General features: G+C 33.1%; 1 protein-coding gene across 1 annotated transcript; it reads left to right on the top strand.

Moving 5' to 3' along the window:
* The first annotated feature begins 3529 nt into the window (after nucleotides 1–3529).
* On the top strand, nucleotides 3530–14193 carry LOC143568290 (putative disease resistance protein At4g19050). Its single transcript, XM_077054478.1, has 2 exons — nucleotides 3530–3636; nucleotides 10207–14193. The coding sequence occupies exons 1-2, from the start codon at nucleotides 3607–3609 to the stop codon at nucleotides 14191–14193; spliced, it is 4017 nt and encodes a 1338-aa protein (XP_076910593.1). The 5' UTR covers nucleotides 3530–3606.
* Nucleotides 14194–18952: the final 4759 nt, after the last annotated feature.

The following is an 18952-nucleotide window of genomic DNA, read 5'->3' on the forward strand; positions in this document are numbered from 1 at the left end:
GAGCATAGTGGTGGCCGTCGTGGGTTGGTGGTCAGAGATAAATAGTCGTTTATGGTAAAACAGATCTGACACTCAACCAGCTGAAGCAATACGACGGCACTGATTCCTCCAAACCCATATACGTTGCCGTCAAGGGCCGCATCTTCGATGTCACCACCGGTAGATCCTTCTACAGTCCAGGCGGCTCCTACGCCATCTTCACAGGCAAAGACGCCAGCAGAGCCCTAGCCAAGATGAGCAAGGACGAAGAGGATGTTATTGGATTGCTCGATGGACTCACGGAGAAGGAGATTGGTGTTCTCGATGACTGGGAGAAGAAGTTCGAAGCTAAGTATCCAGTTGTTGGATCGATTGCTGCTTCTGGTTAATTAATCAGGTTTACTATTATTATTATTATTGTTATTATTATTATATGTGGTTGTTATTGTTATTAATAATTGATTGTATAAATCGAATGGTTAATTGTTTGGAAGTTGTGTGTTTGATTTGGGGACTAGTTGGATCTTTAATTGTAATAAATTAGGGGGAATTTGGATTTGTGTCTTAGGGTTTGATTAGGTTGAAAACAAGGTAGAAGAAAGGAGAGAGAGAGAGAGTATGTTTTGTATATTTTTTATCATGGCTCAAACTTTAAATAATCTACACAAATAGTCCCTTAACGACTAGAAAGACGAATTTACCCTCGTGTGCAAGGCACATGACCAGATTTAACAAAAAAAAATTTAACTGGGTTAGTGCCAAAGGACGTGACATGAAATGAGTTTGAAACATGATATATGTCTTTTGCTATTTCTTTCATTAAAAGACGTCTAATGAAAATCGGGCCAAACGTAAATGACGTCTTTTGCCATTTTGTCTTTTATTATGGATTTAATTCTGTTTTGTAAATTTGTATTTTATGTTTTGTGTATCATTCGGGACGAATGATTTAGCCATCATGTCTAGCTAAATCAGTCTTGATTTCAAGTCTCGACACTTATATGAAACAATTATCTGATCCAATGTTTGTATGTTTTGTTAGTGTGTTTTCTTGATTTTAAATCCAATTATTAGTTTATTTGATTTTACAACTAAAAGATCATTGCATCATAGTTATTAATAATTGTAAACCGAATCAACAAGAAATTTTCGTCTTTGGTAAAACAAAATTGAATTAACTGGACCCACCACTACAACAAATCGATTAGGTTTTTGACGGTTGGACCGGTTCTTTTTGTTTTTATTATTATTTATTTTTTTTATAACAAGGAATTGTGCCGACCATTAGATCTTCGATAATTTAGTAAATGGTAAGTTTAATAAAAAAAAAATCACATTTCACCTCTAGCATATTAAAGGATTTTTGAAAAAAAGAAGTGATTAAAATTTAATCACAAGAAATTGGTTAAACGAATAACTTATATTTTAATTAAAAATACTTATACTCTTTATGGGTTAAGTTATTCTACAAAGGGGTACAAAATTGAGAAGGATAAGAATGATTTATAGCTACACAATTAAAACCCTTCAAATTTTTTTTTTTAAATAAAATAAAAACTCATAACTCAAAATATAATAAAAAACAAAAAAAGTAAAAACATAAAAATTTTTCCACCGTCTTCCTTTTTCTTAAAAAATAAATAAGAAAAAACCACACACAATGTTGAGGGAAAAAGATCATTGTGTATTTTTGTTTATCATTGTGTTTTGCGTTTATTTTCGTCGTTGGTTGTGTCTTTTTTCTTGATATTGTGTTCTATTATTCAATATTGTGTTATATTTTGTTCGGCATTATGTTATATTTTACGATTTATTGTGTCTTTTTTAGTTAGAATTGTGTCTTTTGTTCATTTTTGTCATTGTGTCTTTTGTCTCTGCATTGTGTCTTTTCGGCGTTTTTTTTTCGGAACGAGAATGACGAGGGAAACATTTTTGTTTTTTTTAATTTTTTCGTTTTTTATTTATATTTTGAGTTATGATTTTTTTAATTAATTTTTGAGAATTTTTTTAAAGGATTTTTTGTATGGTCATAAATCCTTCTCACACTTCTCATTTTTGTCCCTTTATATTTTAACCTTTCCGTACGCTTTATATGTGTTTCTCATTTTTGTCCCTTTATATTTTAACCTTTCCGTACGCTTTATATGTGTTTGATTAACGTGAATATTTATTTTTTCACTAAATTATATAGATTAAATTTCTTCTTTTAATATTTTGGTTTTTTGGTTTTGGCGGATGGTTTCTACCTGTAAAACGTAAAACCTGATTTTCCAAATCGTAAACAATAAACATAATCATTCACTACTAACCGAGCTGATTTAACTCGGTTTATACGGCCCGGGCGGTTTAAACGGTATTTAACGAGTCCAAACCCTCACACTCATTGTATGTAATACAACCCTTTATGCATTTGTTACAACTAAAAACCGTTTTCTAGTATTGTTCAAAACTTACAAATACAAGTTATTCCTTACTTCCTACAATCATTCATTCGTTTTACAAAGTACAAGTGAACCCCACACAAGGTACATCAACTACTCCACAACATACAACTTCCAAGCAAATACGAAATATATGCAGCATTGTTAATTTACTGGCATCCCAAGTTATCCCTAAGCTTTTCCACAAAGGGAAAAAGCTACAACATATGATTCACGATTTTTTTTTATCAACGAACAACGTACCAAGTCCAGTTATCCAGGGTAATCTAATCGCAAAAGCCGACCTCATACGCCCGTAATCGCAGCCAGCGTTGGGCACCATCCACTGTTCCAATAAAACCTGTCACCGAAAGGCCTGCTACGGTAAAACCCGGTTGGGGTCGGATTTAAACTTATAATTCACGTTGTAAACTAATTATTCATTTGGTTCTGTTACTTTTTCTTTGCAAGCAAAGAAGTTATTTCCCCACACTTGTATACTCTTCACAAAAGCTTGTCTCCTGGTCACTTTGGCATCATAACATTGCCCTATAAATACTCCCCAAACTGCATTTTCTTTGTACACTCACAGCTTAAACCATCTAAAGCCAAACTGTGAAATCAAAGGTATTTTCTAATAAGCTCTTATAATGTTACTAAAGTTTCATCTAGAATATAATTTCTTAGTTTTCAATAGTTTGATTTTATTTTTTGGTCACATTTATGGGCGGAACTAGAGAGTGATCTGGGGACGGTTGTTTTCTTAGTTTGATTTTATTTTTTGATTTTAGTTTAACTCACAAGCTAATGAACGTAAAAACAAATTAATCATATTCTTTCCTCACTTAAAAATCTACAGTTTCGTTAACAATTACATTTTAAGTGTAAATACAAAGATTTTGTTTTCTTTATTTTAAATATTGCAAAGGTACCTTCTTAGCGGGGTCAAGGGCAAAGTGCATGACCGTCCATTGGCCCATACTTTCGAGGGGGCCAAAGCTTTTTGAATTTATGTATATGCACACACATTTTTTTGATAAAAGACTATAATTAGTTTTAAAGCCAAATTTGTTTGTCAAATCCATTAAATATTGATTTAGGGACCCATTTGTTTTTTACTTGTAGCCTATGAATTCTATGAAATATGTATACAAGCTTTTGACTCGATATTCTGCAATTTGTAGCTTTGTATTTTGGAGACTCAAGAATGGCCGAATCAAAAACCACGAAACCTCAGGTTATTTCACTTTTAAATTCTTACAAATGTCACCGATGTCTCATATAGTCGTGTCAAGGTGACTATACATTAGTTGTAGTCTTAGCTGTCAGGACTTAGGAGCACATGTGATATATTATCCAAACAATTATCGATAACAAGATCATGTTACACAAAGTGAGCTTTTAGATAGAAACTACATTTTATTGGCAAACCCATTTAATACATTTCTTAATACATTAAGTTTCACTATTTATATTAATAATTAGTAAATTTCACCCGTGCATTGTCGTGGAGAAGTAGTCTAAGCTTTCATCAACAAAATAATAATTAACAGAACTATAGCAATTTCAAAAGGATTACCAAAAAGAAAATATTCAGTAAACATAAGCATTAAATTAAAAAAAAATTGTTTTCATCGGTGTAGATAGTCAAAGTGCATAACTATATTCAGCTGATACAAGAATATCATTATTGTGAATACAATTCTGAGATTGGTATCGTATCAAAAAACCAAAACCGAAAATAAGTAAAAACATAAATCAAAATGGTACTGATGGCAGTACAACACCGGTACGTGCTACCATAGCGCAGAAATATCGAAAAGTACTGAAACAGAGTCTTAACGGACGCAAAAATCATATAAATCAATAAAGTTAGCAGAATGTTTTTTCGGTAAGTATTGATGCAATACCAATACTACATAAAAAATGTCGATCCTTAGTTTTTTGTACCAAAAAGTACTTTTACTTAGTACAAATTCGTTTTCAATAAATTTTATATTGTAATGCGGAGAAACTATACATAGTTGAGCATTTAAAATTTTTTAAAAACTTATCGAAGAAAATTATTTTAGAAAAATAAAATTAAAAGATAACTAAATAGGTCAAAATATACAATGTTTATAGTTAAATGGTAAAATTGAAAGTTTTGAGAACACAAAAATAATTTAGGAAGGATCGTATTATATATATATATAACTATACTACCATATTCTTTCGTAAATTTATGCAAATCCTTAATTTTTAATTGGGTTGCTACTTGCTACTCATGTCGTGTCGTGTGTTGGAGGGTCAATTCTGACACAGACAAAAAAATATTACATTTATTTGAAAATTATATCACACGTATGAACCAAATATGATGCGCTTATTCATGAGTTTACAAGAACATAACCAAGTTTACCATAAAAAACTTAACATATTTTTACATATTAATATTTCTAATTCTAAAGTAACGTGTTATTTTTATTTTTTTTGAAACAATCCCCAATCACTTAAGTTGTTATAAAATACACATTTTAGAACTCTAACATGATAAATTAATGAGTTAAACGGCTTACCTACGTGCCTAGTCGACGAACAAAACTCGTTAAACTAAATGTGCTCACAGTTTGGTAGAAAACTAACCCTCTCTTGTATGAATGAAGTATTGAACTTAAATAAGAAATTTTGTATTAAGATCCTGTCGGAATTTGTTATCCTAAGGGCGCGTTCGTTTCACAGAATTCGTGAGAATTCAAAGGAATTGGAATTAAAATCCCATGACATGGCGTGTTCGTTTCGTTGGAATTGGAATCTTAATTTCCTTTTGATGCGTTCGGTTGTCAAGGAATTGGAATTGGAATTGGAATTGGAATTGGAATTGAAATTCAATTCCTTTAAATGATGGGATTCTAAATCCTTCCAAAATATTGAGGATTTCAAGTGAATTCGTTGGAATCTTTTCTCGAGTTTTTCTTTTTTTTTTCTTTTTTTTAACGAGAACAACAAATAAAATACTTTGGTTTTTTTACTTTTTTTGTTTCGATTTATATTTTGAGTTATAATTTTATTATTATTATTTTTGAATATTTTTTTGAGGGGTTTTTTTTATCTTAATAGAAAACCCTTAAAAAAATCATAAAAAAATCATAACATAAAATATAAATAAAAAATAAAAAAACTAAAATGTTTCTGCCGTTATTCTCGTAAAAAAAAAATCTCAATTCCAATTCCTTTGTCAAACGAACACACCAAGAATGGAATTGGATTTCGATTTCTTCAAATTCCAATTCCTATTGGAATGTTCAGATTCCAAATCCTATTCCCTCCGATTCCAAATCCTATGCAAATTCCAATTCCAATTCTATTCCGTGAAACGAACACGCCCTAAGGAAATTCCGTGGGATATGGATTTGAAGGAAAGAGTTATACTTTTCTTTTCTAGGACTTGTTTTTTTTTTAATCTAAAAATACTTGAATTTTAAACAAAGATTTTTTTAAATAAAATAATCTAAAAGCATTTATTTCATTTTTATCCGCTAGGTTTTAAATCATTTTAAAAAAATATGGGTCGTAAAAATTATCAAAAGTCATGGGCATAAAACCAGTTTGTCTATTTAAATCGGTATTTGATCTAGATTGTCGTGGTCTAAGCAAAAGTAAGAATAACTCGGTGTCCTAATCACCTTAAACTAGTTAGGGTAAGTAAAATCGAACCACGAAGAGTATGCGTATCAGTGTAAAGTGCAACTGATTCCTAACATTATGAAATGACAATTTGAAGTGTTGATCACACTAGCAATTTTGTAAGTTTTAAATAAATGATCACTTAACAAGTTATAAACAGTTCAATTAAAAGGCTAATCACACTCGAGGTTCAAGCATGCAACTAACAACAATCTCATGTCATTGAACAACAATTTATCAACAAATGAATCCGGTTAACCGACTAATCAAATATTAGGCATCAACAAATGTAAGCACACAACAGTCACCGGCGAAACTTACTTAGGGTCGGGGGGCCAAGCCCCCCCCCCCCCCCCCCCGGTTTTTAAGCCTAGTGGTGTAAATTTACCCGTTTTCATCCGAATTTTTTATGCACAGTATAAATTTAGGCGTTTTCGGCCGAAAATTTGAGTCCCCCCCCCATCGTTTGTGAATTTTTGTATACATTTTGAGTCCTTCCCCCCTCGTGTCTTAGTCCAAGCTTTGCCACTGACGACAGTGGTAACCAAAGGTTACTTGCCAGCGTGACTCAATTAAGGAAAAATGTGTGCTTTATCACACTCACACTAATCAGTAAAACCCTATGAGACACGTATCATAACAATTGACATACTAATCGTTCTGATTGAAATAAACTCAAACGGACCGATGCTCAACAATACCAAACATCAATGCTCATAGATCATTAAATCAATAATTATAAATAGTTAAGTTCTAAAACATGAGAAATATTGAAAGGTTACTCTACATCTCGGGAATGATTCGAGGAGACTAGTCACTCATCTTCATCAATATATCTTCAATTCTGGTGATAAATGCCATTAGGAATGATTTCTCGGTGATTGGAAGGGTTAGAAATCACCTTTAGGCTCCCAAAACTATTGGAGAGCGTGATAGATGAGTAGAGGTCATCAAATGAAAGTTAAAAACAAAACCCTAATTTCCCGTTTTTACAAATGGTCGAGTATCGCACTGGCAAAAGTCAACAATAAACAAATTGCCTAACACCACTGTTTCAACGTGTCCTCATTAGTTGCTCCCTCAAAAGAATCCCATAAACTGGTCTATCTCGTATCGCGACGGACTCTTTTCAACTCGTTCACGTAGCACAACGGGACTCTTAAGCATCAATTTTTCCGTCTTCATCGTTTGGCGCACCGATCATCCGGACCTTCATCCCGTGCTTGTACAAGTCCAATTTATCCACATTAGCAACCTGTGACCTGTAACATAATAAACACATATGAAGTACCATTGTTCGTACAGTCAACTAAAACTGTACAATTAACATACTAATATATGAACAAAATACCCGACCATCAATATTTAAAAAATAACAGCTGTTCGTATCTCTAGCAAACCGCCCTAAAATGTCGGGCTAGATGTAATGGGTGTCTGTCCGGAATCCAGTGTAACTGGTTTAATCGGACGGTTCGTATTGGTTTTAAAGCATTGGTCTATACTAATTAAATTCGTGTCGGTTCACCACCACAATACTCGTGGTTTGTTTTCTTTATGTTCACCATGAGTTTTTTTTTTTTTGTATTAAATATGTTAGTTTTATGGTTATTTTTAAATATGTTAATTTATTGTATTTGGGCGTGTACTAATTTATTTTATGGTTTACTTTCGACGCTGATGGGTTATCAGTTGGTAGAACCCCTGCGATATGGCTGTATGTTTACTATTTTGGGTTTATTGTTGTTACCATTATGAACCTAACTAATGCCGACCAAATTCGCATCGTCACACCACCGCAACACGTCAGGGTTTTGCTATCTCGTTGATTTTAATATAGGGGATTAAAATAAACTTGGGTTCTCAAAGTTACTTATCGGAGTTAAAGAACCAAATCAAAATTCACTAACTATTCAATTGATTTGTGGCTAGCCTTTTAAGTATTCGCATCCAATCCTTCATTTATAATCCTATAATTTAACTTTTAAAAGTTTCATACATCTCATTTTTTATAGTTATCTCAGTTCGATTAATTAATATTTCTTTATTTTATATTTATTATATATATATATATATATATATATATATTATTCCTTTCACTAACAACCACTTATAAAAAAAATAAAAAAAATAGGCATGTGAATGCTATTGAGGATGGGGATAGAGTAGAATGTAAAGATATTTTTTGGTATTTTCTCTAATTTAAAAATATGATTAGAGAGATTAAATGTGAATGCTCTTGTATCTTTATCGTTGCTATTTTTCCTATTTTTCTTTTCTACTTTTCAAACTCCTAAGATTTTCATCTTCTTACTCTTGGCATTAAAGAAAACGCCTAAACTATTGAGCTAAGTTTTGAATTGGCCACTGTCGTTTGACCATAGTGACACAAATGGTTAAAGATTTTAGTTTTAGACTGAACTAATTAAAATTACCAAAACACATGAAGTGAAACCGAGGTTAACTCTTTTATGTGTGTTAGCTAAATTTAAGTGAGGTCTTTTTCCCCCTTTTAGCACCCACTTAATCCACCCGTGCATCTTTCAAACGAGAAAATTTTAAAGGCGTTTCAGAATTTAAATGTGTACATGCATCTTCAATACGAGAAAGTCATACATAGGATTCGTAAGATACAAAAATTTTGAGGCATTTCAGGTTTGTGTATTATAGTTTGTTATTTGTTTTTTCGAACCAACACAAAGTGGAATTTGATATGAACCAAATATGACACAAAGTGCAAAATTAAATACGAACTCAAACACAAAACAAACTAGAATTTGATATGAATCCAATCACGAAATGAACCTGAAAATCATCTCATTATGATAAATTAATCTCTAGCTGACACAAATTTTGGTGGTTCACCAAGAAACAAATTTGTTAAAATACACAACACATACTTTTCTTTTAATTTTTAAAATTTGGTAAAATACCAAACACTTTTAAGCAATGACATCAAATCACAAATTTTATGAACATAAAAAGTTAAACAAAGCCATGCCATTTTTCTTAAGTTAAACCGAACTCAAACTGTAACTTATTTACACTTTTTATATGAAGAGTTCAAGTTACCTGCGTCAAAAGCACATTTATTATTGAATGCCAAAAATGATATGTATTCCAATTTCCATACCATTTTGCACATGGTTTAGAAATCTGGACCGGGAACTGTCTGTCCATTATGCCGATTCGGTTGCGGTTGAACCCGTAACCGGGGTCAATGGTTTGACCAGATACTCAGTTAGCGATAATTGTCTCTTCTACTTGATCCTTTCTTTATTCGCTTCTTACCTATTCTACTTTTTTTTTCCGACTTTGCTTTCATTTTAGTTTTTATGCAGCATTCACAGCTTCCTCATAACTTCTCTATTTCCACATACCTTTTCTTAATTAACTGTATTTTATTTTCTTTATTACATCTTAAAACTATTTCAACTTTTTATGTTTTCTATCTATGATATAAATTTGTAATTTCCCAATTGTTATACAATTTTTTTGGTATACTATATTATCAAAGGTTTTGTTATTTTATTAAATTTGTATATACTTATATTTATTTTTATAGTTTTAATATTTTTAAAACATTAAATTAGTTATTGTGTCCTCCGTTTTCAAATCGAATTGACCTATCTAACTTATTCAACCAACAAACCATTTATAACTAATTATAAGCAACCGGTTCAATAACTGGCCTTTTTAAAAAACATTGATTTTGCTAGTTACAACATCCCCTCTAAGCCATTTTTCGGGTTTGGCTTTTCACCCTTTTTAGCCTCGTCCATTTTTTTCACATGTTCCTTTTTTACTTATTGGTTAGCTCTTGGTTTTGGTTATCTTTTGGGTGGCCGGTTTAAGTCAAGAGCGCATAGGATAGTGCATAGTGGTGAACCCATATATTTTTTGGTATAAAATGTAAATACATAGAGAAATTATTGGTTGAAAATGAAAAATGTGGTGAAGATATGGGTAATGTATTTTCGTGTTTTTGAATTTACTTACCGGGTGGATTTTGAAGTTAATGAACGTATGTATTTTCCGCGACACTGAGTAGACACGATTTTAGGTATTTTGGTCTTTTTAATGTAGATGGTTTCATGGAACATCATGATTTTAATCAAATTCATGTGTTAATTTAAATTCTCAGATGGCGGAAATATATGAAAGCCTAAAGAAACATGAGAAACTGAATCTTTATGGGTTTCCTGGAGTCGGGAAAACACAAATGGCAAAGAAAATAAGTAAGCGTGCCATTAAAGATGGAGTGTTTGATTTCACACTCTGGGTGTTTATGTGCAGGGAGTATACACAAGACTCCCTCTGCATGAGTATTGGTCGACAATTATTCTTAATTCGAGCGAACGAGGAGTGGGAGGTTGAGGAGGAAAACATTTATGTACAAGATGACTATGATGAGGGGGTCAACATGAAAAAGTTGACTGAAGACATACAGAAGAAAATTAATGGACACGAAACTCTTGTTATTATTGATGGTCTTCCCGATCGCAAAACCAAAACCGAAACCGAAACCGAAACAAAGTTTTGGTCATTGTGGAAGCAAATGTTTCTTTCTCATTTAATGTTGAAAACTCTTTTAATCTCTGATAACAAGAGAGAAGATGACGGTTATTCTGGTGAAAATACGTTTGAGATTAAAGCTTTGTCTAGAGAGGCTTCCTGCAAGATATTGAAAGAAAATCTTGAACCTCAACCAAGCAAAAAGGTCGAAAGTTTAGGCATGGAGTTCATTGATAAGTTTAAGGTTGATTTGCCAGCTAAAACTGTTATCTTGATAGCAAAAGTTTTGAATTACTTTTGCTCAGATGCATCTGGGGTGTCATTCATAGAGAAAGAGTTGTTAGAAGCAAGTCAAGCAACTGAACCTTACAATTTAAGCAAGTTATTATGCAAAATGCATGATGTGTTACCGATCGGTGTTTTGAAAGATTTAAGGTGGTGTGGGCCCCATTTCTATCGTGATTCTGGATATGTTCATTACAGTGAGTTGATAACTTACTGGATTTTGGAAGGATACCTCGGTGTTGGTCGCATGACAACGTTGTACCAAAAGGGTCATAATGTTGTGATGCAGCTTATTGATTGTGGGGTGCTTAAACTGCAAGAGGGTGGTTATGTTTTCATGGATCATTCACTTATTGATGTCCGTGATTTGTACCAGTCCGAGTCCGTTGACCAAAACCCCAATCTTGGTTTCGCGACAGTGATTACTTCCGAGGAAGAGGGATTTGGGAGCATCACACATAATAATGGAAAGTTGAAAACAAAACGACGGAAGAAAGTGGATGCATCAGATGATAAATCATCAGGAAAAGATGATAAATCATCCGATAAGGATCGTGCAACTTTATTGCTGGATGGAACAAGTTTTCGTGAGTCGGAAATCACCCATTTCATTAAATCTGAGGAGAATTTGAAAGTTTTTGGTTTGTTTTATCCAACGATCACTAAATTACCACACGAGTTGGAAGAAAGGGAAAGGCTTCGTGTTTTAGTGCTTAGAGGATGTGAGTATTTGCAGGAGGCAAAGGTCAGCTTAAAAGCTTTGGAGGTTCTTGAAATATCCGGAGGCCTAACGCTTAGACGGTTGAACTCCGGCTTCTTTAAAAACATGTTTCAACTCAAAAGTCTCCATCTCTCGGGTCTGCAAATCGCATCGTTACCTCAGGCCATTTACAATCTTCAAAACATACAATGGCTGATAGTTAAAGATTGTCCTCGGTTAAAGAAGCTCGAGAGCATTTCAAAGCTTGGAAAACTCATTGTTGTTGATCTCTCAGGTAACATCTCACTGGAAACTCTTGATAAAAACTTCCTGAAGTTTGAAAAACTTCAAACCCTTAATCTTTCCAGAACCCGCGTTCCAACAACCCCTTTGTTAAAAAACAGAAAAGAACTCGCTCACTTATTCTGCCGGGGATGTCCGGATTTAGTTCGACTACGAGGCTTGAGATCATTGTCAAGTCTCCAAACCATTGATCTGTCGGGTTCTAAGCATTTTGAAGAGTTTCATGATTCGTCTTTAGAAAGCCTGACTTCCCTGATAACCCTTGACCTGTCCAAAACCGGAATTGATCGATTGCCATCCAATATTTCAAAACCTCGGTATGTTTACCTCAAAAGTTGCCTTGAGTTACAACGACTTCCATTTATTACATCCTTTGAAAAACTTGAGGTTCTTGATCTTTCCGGTTCAACGAAACTTGTTGACATCGACCCGAGATTCTTTGATGATATGATTTGTGTTCGAGTTCTTAATCTTTCAAAAACTGCCATTTCACAAATCCCATCTCTCTCAAAACTTTCCGAACTTCGTGAATTGGTCCTATCACAATGTCGTGCACTAAAAGCTTTGCCATCTCTAGAATCCGCTTCCAAGTTAGAGATTCTTGATACTTCAAAGTGCATTGATTTACGAGAGATACAAAGTAAATCTTTTGCAGCAATGTCACGTCTTCAAAAGATTGACTTTTCAGAAACAAAGATCCAGTCTTTCCCGTCTCTTCCTAATCCATGTAATCTCAGTCGGCTTTTACTAACGAATTGTATTGACTTGCAAGATCTTGTACTAGATGTACAGTTTTTGTGCCTTAACGAGCTAAATCTTTCGGGTGTCAAGTCACTGAAACCAAATGGAGCTGAATTCGTAAAGGATACAAGCACCCTTAGAATCCTTGATCTTTCTGACACATCTATCAAAGAGTTACCATCCATGTCAAAACTCGACAACCTAACTCATCTTTCTCTCGCGGGTTGTAAGTTATCATCAGATCCTAAACTTGATAATCCATCGATTAAGATTCAAGTCTTGGATCTTTCACGGTCATCTATGATCAATAGCTTACCAAACTTCAACTACAAAGGTATTCAAAAGCTCATGGCCAAAGATTGTTCAATAAAGGAAATACCAGACGAAATTATCCGTGCATCCACTCATCTTGAATACATCGAGTTTCCAAATATCAATAACGAAAGTTCAACGAAAGAGGTCAATCCAGATCAGTGGAACATTTGCAAGCTGTCTGACAACGACAAATCTCCGGTATTCCTTAATGCCACTCAGTTTTTGGAGAAAACCCCTTTGACAAATGGACCGTACCATCTATGTGCAGTTCCCAAAACGGTGGAAGGTGATCAAGCGTACAACACATATCCTCAAAAATATGATCTCGTCTTCCGAGATGTCTACTTTCAATCTCGCTCGTTCGCTAAATATAAGAAAAGCATGTCATTGCAGATTCGTGGATTCGAGCATTTCCCAAAGGATATCGAGAATATCATCAAAGATATTGACTTGGTATTTCTGGTTGATTGTAAACTCAATGCATTGCCATATGGTTTCGATAACTCAACGCCCCTTAAGTTAAAGGGTTGTTGGATCGAAAGGTGTAATGAAATGGTCACCATTTTTCACCAGAAAGAAAACGATGATATCGGGTTCAATATTCCTTTGGAGGATTTGGGAATTTGTAATAACAAGAGTTTAGAGAGTATATATGGCGGAAACAAGGCCTCTGGAACCTTTGATTATCTTAAGAGTTTGTATATTGACAATTGTACAAAACTAACAACGGTGTTTTCATCATCATGGCTGCCAAAGAATCTTGAAGTTCTTGAAATCAAATATTGTGACAAGATGGTTGAATTAGGAGGTTTGCTGCCCGCATCTTTACGAATTCTCAAGATCTGGGAGTGTCCGAAACTGAAGCTACCTGAGGACAAATTTGAGATTCCTAAAGATTTGAAGACGTTATGGATATCTGGTGCGACTAGTTTGAAGAATTTTGTTACCGGAAATAACGAGTCGATTAATCTTGAGAACCTAAAAGTGGAAAGCTGCCCAGTGCTTGAATATGTTGTGACTTCAAGTTCATTGTTCGCAAACATCCAGGTCATCGAGATTAGGTCCTGTGAGAAGATTAAGACTTTGTGTACGGATACAACCAACAAAAAGCATTGGCTAAACTTGAAGAAACTGCATCTTGAAGACCTACCAAAGCTCAAACAATATGGTGCAGATTTTCCATCATCAGCACCTCACAAGTTTATTATGGAATGTCCGACTTGGAACATGTTTTTATCGTGTAGATGGAGATCGACACACATCATGGAGTGAGGTATTTATTCAATGGTTATGCTAAACTTATTTCTTATTTCTTATTTTTTTTTACTAATCACTCCCTCTTTCAAGTTATCAAATGAGCAAAATTAATATCCTATTCTTTATGCTAAAATAACAAGAGAAACATTAGATTTTATGTTTCTGCGTGGAGTGCTAAAAAAATTTAAGGCTTGGAGTAGTTTACCCAATCGATCCCTAATATAGCCTGTGATAAACAATTTTTAGTTATCATGCCATTCTATATATTTTGTTAAGGAAAATATGTTGGTTAGTGCTTTGAATCATAGAAAGTTTGTTCCTTGATGTTAGTCATTAGATATCTGACACCTTTGGTTTTTGATGATTTAATTACCTGTTTTTCTTTATACAGTTACCGGAGAAGATATAAATAAAATATGGGTTTTCATCTATGTACCCGAAATAAAAAGGTTTGACCCCAAGACGCTGAACATACATATGGCACTGTATATGGATCTCATCAACTTGTTGGTTCTTATTCACAAACATTTGTGTGGTTTATAATTTTGCATTTACCATGTATTGCTTGATATGCTAGTATTTTATGCGTTAATAACTGTACTTCGTATTGGATGCTATGTATGCTGGTTATGTGTAACATATGTTGTATGTGTAATGTTGTTGTTGATAGACATTAGATGTCTGATCATCGTTAATTCAATGTTGCTATCAAGGTACGATCTAAAGAGTTACACTTTGGACAACATGTAATTAGGGCCGGCTCAACGAATGTAAAGGCCTAAATCAAAACAAGATTTTGGGGCCTTTTCTTGACAATTGCTAAGAAAAAAAAATTGCTTATTAAAAGTTTTGAACTCGTAACCTATACTTGAGTAACAACCAATCCTACCACAACACCAGTATTACTTTGAGTTTACCCATTACAATATATCTATATACAATGTTTTTTAGACTTGGGGGTCTTAATTAATTTTGGGTCTAAAACCCTAACTTATTTTCACTATCCTACGAGCCACCATGCATATAACATTCCAATTTTTTTCTCATAAAATGTTTATCTTAGGCTAAATATAAAATGAAAACCCACTTGAGTTTGTGAAAACTCTAGAAACTCATTCTCAACCACATATTTTTAATTAATGTTTAAATCTTGTGGTCCACAATTAAAGTAAATAAAAAATGTAAATATAAATATAACTTTTTCTCTCTCCTGAAAACATATATAAAAATTAGTAAAAAAATGTTAAAAAATAGCAAAACATTTTTTTTTATGTTTTGTATTAAATGTTACAACATATATTACATGTAACAAAAAAAACGATGTTACATAGGGTTTTCGCGGGTTTTCACAACTCAAGTGGGTTTTCATTTTAACATTATCTGTTTATCTTATATATATATATATATATATAGGATCAGGATCATGTGAGAACTTTTTGGAAATTGAGAACTATGAGAATCATTTTGAACCACAAAAAAAATCCAAAAATAAAAAAAATCATAAAGCAAAAAAAACACAAAAATAAAAAAAGTAAAAAAACCAAAGTTCTTATTTATTATCCCGGTTTCTAAAAAAACGTAAAAAAAAATTCTCGGTTTAGCTAAATTATACATGTACATATATGTATAATATGTACATATATGTACGCACATGTTTTTTCCCTATACACATATGTATAATTTAAGGTAAATAATAATGTACATATGTGTACATTACGTAACTAGAAATTAAATGAAAGTATGCATATGTGTATAGGTATAATACGAATTAAAAAGAAAAAAAATTGGTTTTTTTTATTTTACATATATGTATAATATGTACACACATGTTTTTTCCTATACAGATATGTATAATTTAAGGTAAATGATAATGTACATATGTGTACATTACGTAACTAGAGATTAAATGAAAGTATACATATATATATGTATAGGTATAATACAAATTAAAAAGAAAAAAAATTTTGATTTTTTTTTATGAAACCGGAATGAAATATAAGAATTTTGGTTTTTTTACTTTTTTAAAATTTTCGTTATTTTTTTTTGTTTTATAATTTTTTAAATATTTTTTAGAGGTTTTTTTTAGTGGTCCAAAATGGTTCTCAAAGTTCTCAATTTGCCAATGGTTCTCTTAGGATCTTTACCCTATATATATATATATATATATATAATGGTAAAGATGAGAGGGTAAAGTGTTAGTACTTTTCAACAGACCAAAAATCAATGAATGATAGTGAACAAAAGAAAATTTTTGCCTTAACAAAATTGTAATTGCATTATGTATTGTATTATAGTTAAAAAATGTTATAATTATTTAAACTCTTAATCCTGTTAGATCCGTAGAAAACATTACTATAGAGGGGAGGAGGGGTAGAGGACGACCGAAATTGACTTGGGATGAGAGGATTAGGCATGATTTGATAAACCTAAACCTCTCCGAGGACATGGTTGAGGATAGGAATTCGTGGAGAAGTAGAATTAAAGTTAAGGATTTTTAGAGAGAATTGAATACCTTAGGGCTTAGACTTAACTTATTTAGGTCACATACCATAATGGTATTTCCCTTACATATATTATTATTATTATTATTATTATTATTATTAGCTTTTATATTGCTGTTAAACTGTGACCTTATTATTAATATTATTATAATTAGTAGTAGTTTTTATATAACTGTTAAACTTTGATTTCCTTTATTTTGCTTCATACACATGTACTTAGAGCCGAGGGTCTCTCTGGAAGCCACCTCTTTATTCCTTTGGATAGAGGTACGGTGTGCCTACATCCCACCCTCCCCAGACCCTACCTATAGCTTTGCTGTCGGTGGGATTTTACTGGGTATGATTGATTGATTGATTGATTGAAAACGGTCTCAGCACGTGTATTATAATGTAGGACATATTGGAGCCGGTAAATATATTTTTTGTTTTCAAAATCCATTTTTAAATTCCTTTTAAAACACCGGTGATCAATGATTTAAAGTAAAATAAGTAAGATGAAACAATCAAAAATAAAGATACAGAGTGGTTGATATACATGTTAGCAAATTCTTCGCTTTTCAACAAAAGTTTGTTTTCAATAACTTCTCTCGAAATTGGGGGTGGAAACGAGCCGAGCCAAACCCAAGCTCGAACAAGCTTGAGCTCGGCTCGTTTTGACTTTTAAGGGCTCAAGCTTGAGCTTGGCACAATTCAGTTCTTTTTCCAAAACTCGATCTCGGCTCATGAGTTTTTGTTTAAGTTCGGGTTCAGCTCATTTATTATTTATTAACTAATTTTTATTGTTTTCGATCATATATTATGAGAAAAACTTAAACTAGCCAAGGTCGGCTCAAACTCGTTTAGCACCATAAATGAGCCAAAGCTCGACTTGAGTTGGATTGGGTTGTGAAGTGTTATGTAACATCCCAAAAATTTCGGTCTAAATTTGACAACTTATGAAAGATAAGAGACCCAAAATATGAAATGGAAAATGTAAAATAAGGAAGTGAGTTTATCCCACATTAGTATAAAAAAAATGGATTTATCCCACATTGATAAAAAAAAAAAAGAAAAAAAGAAACATGTGAGCTCCTTATAAGAAAAAGAGTTGAAAGATAATATTCCTGTAAGACAAGACACTTGGTGGTCTTGGGTGCGAAGCACTCGACGCGCACAGGCGGGGCAATGAGCACAATGTGACACTTTCATGGCGCATTTTGCATTTCGCACGGGCGTCACGCTACGCGACGACCTTACCCTTTTGAGCATCACGATACGCGACGTAACCTCCATGGCAAGGTTACGCGTGTCCCACCATGTGACTGCTTCTGATGAAGCAAACTCATCACGCTACGCGATGACCCCTTAAAAAGGTCATCGCGATACGCGACGAAACATAAAATCAGCCTATAAAAGGGGAACTCAATTTGCGTTTAGTTATTAAAAAAGTAGTTTGGTTCGTTTAGTTTATTAAAAAAGTAGTTCGGTTCGTATATTTTTGTGAAAAAGTTCGGTTCGTTTATTTTTGTTAAAAACGTAGTTCAGTACGTTTACTTTTGTGAAAAAAAAGTTATGTTCGTTTATTTTTGTTGAAAATGTAGTTTGGTACGTTTATTTTTGTTAAAAAAAAATAGTTCGATTCGTTTATTTTAAATAAAAAAGTGTTTCACTTGTTTTTGTTAAAAAAGTAGTCCGGTTCGTTTATTTTTGTTATAAAAAGAGTTCGGTTCGTTTATTTTTGTTTAAAAAAAGAATCATTTATTTTTATTAAGAAAGTTGTTCTGAAACCATAAGGACTCAAGTTGACCAGTTATGAAAGTTATTGGACTTAGAATGACCATGTATATATATAGAGGTGAAATATTAAATCTACCCCTGAAACTAACACAATAAAGTAATGTCAGGACTCAAATAGTTCATTTTTAAAACCACGGAGACTCAACCAGTTAATGTTTTTTAGAGGACTTATTATGCTTCCACCTTAAACCATACGGGCGCAAATAGTAATTTTTCTCTTTACAAAATATTAAAATCCACTACTTTGCTTCGACTTAAACGCGTTAGAAAGGCACCGTAAACAAGTATTCTAATTAAAATGGTAAAATGGGCTCTGACACAACACAAAAACGAGAGTGGTTTCCCGGGTGAAACTGATCCCAATCTAATCCACAACGATGATTTAAGAAAATATCGGTTGAAACCAGTTAAAACCTAAATATCGGTTGAAACCAGTTAAAACCGACCCGATTTGACCTTACAATTGCATATATTTTATTAATGCCTCAAGAGTTCAA

This window comes from Bidens hawaiensis, unplaced genomic scaffold (genome assembly GCF_021521415.1).
Source record: "Bidens hawaiensis isolate Kalapana, Puna unplaced genomic scaffold, B.hawaiensis_p1.1 tig00023874_1, whole genome shotgun sequence".
Classification (NCBI taxonomy): Eukaryota; Viridiplantae; Streptophyta; class Magnoliopsida; order Asterales; family Asteraceae; genus Bidens; species Bidens hawaiensis.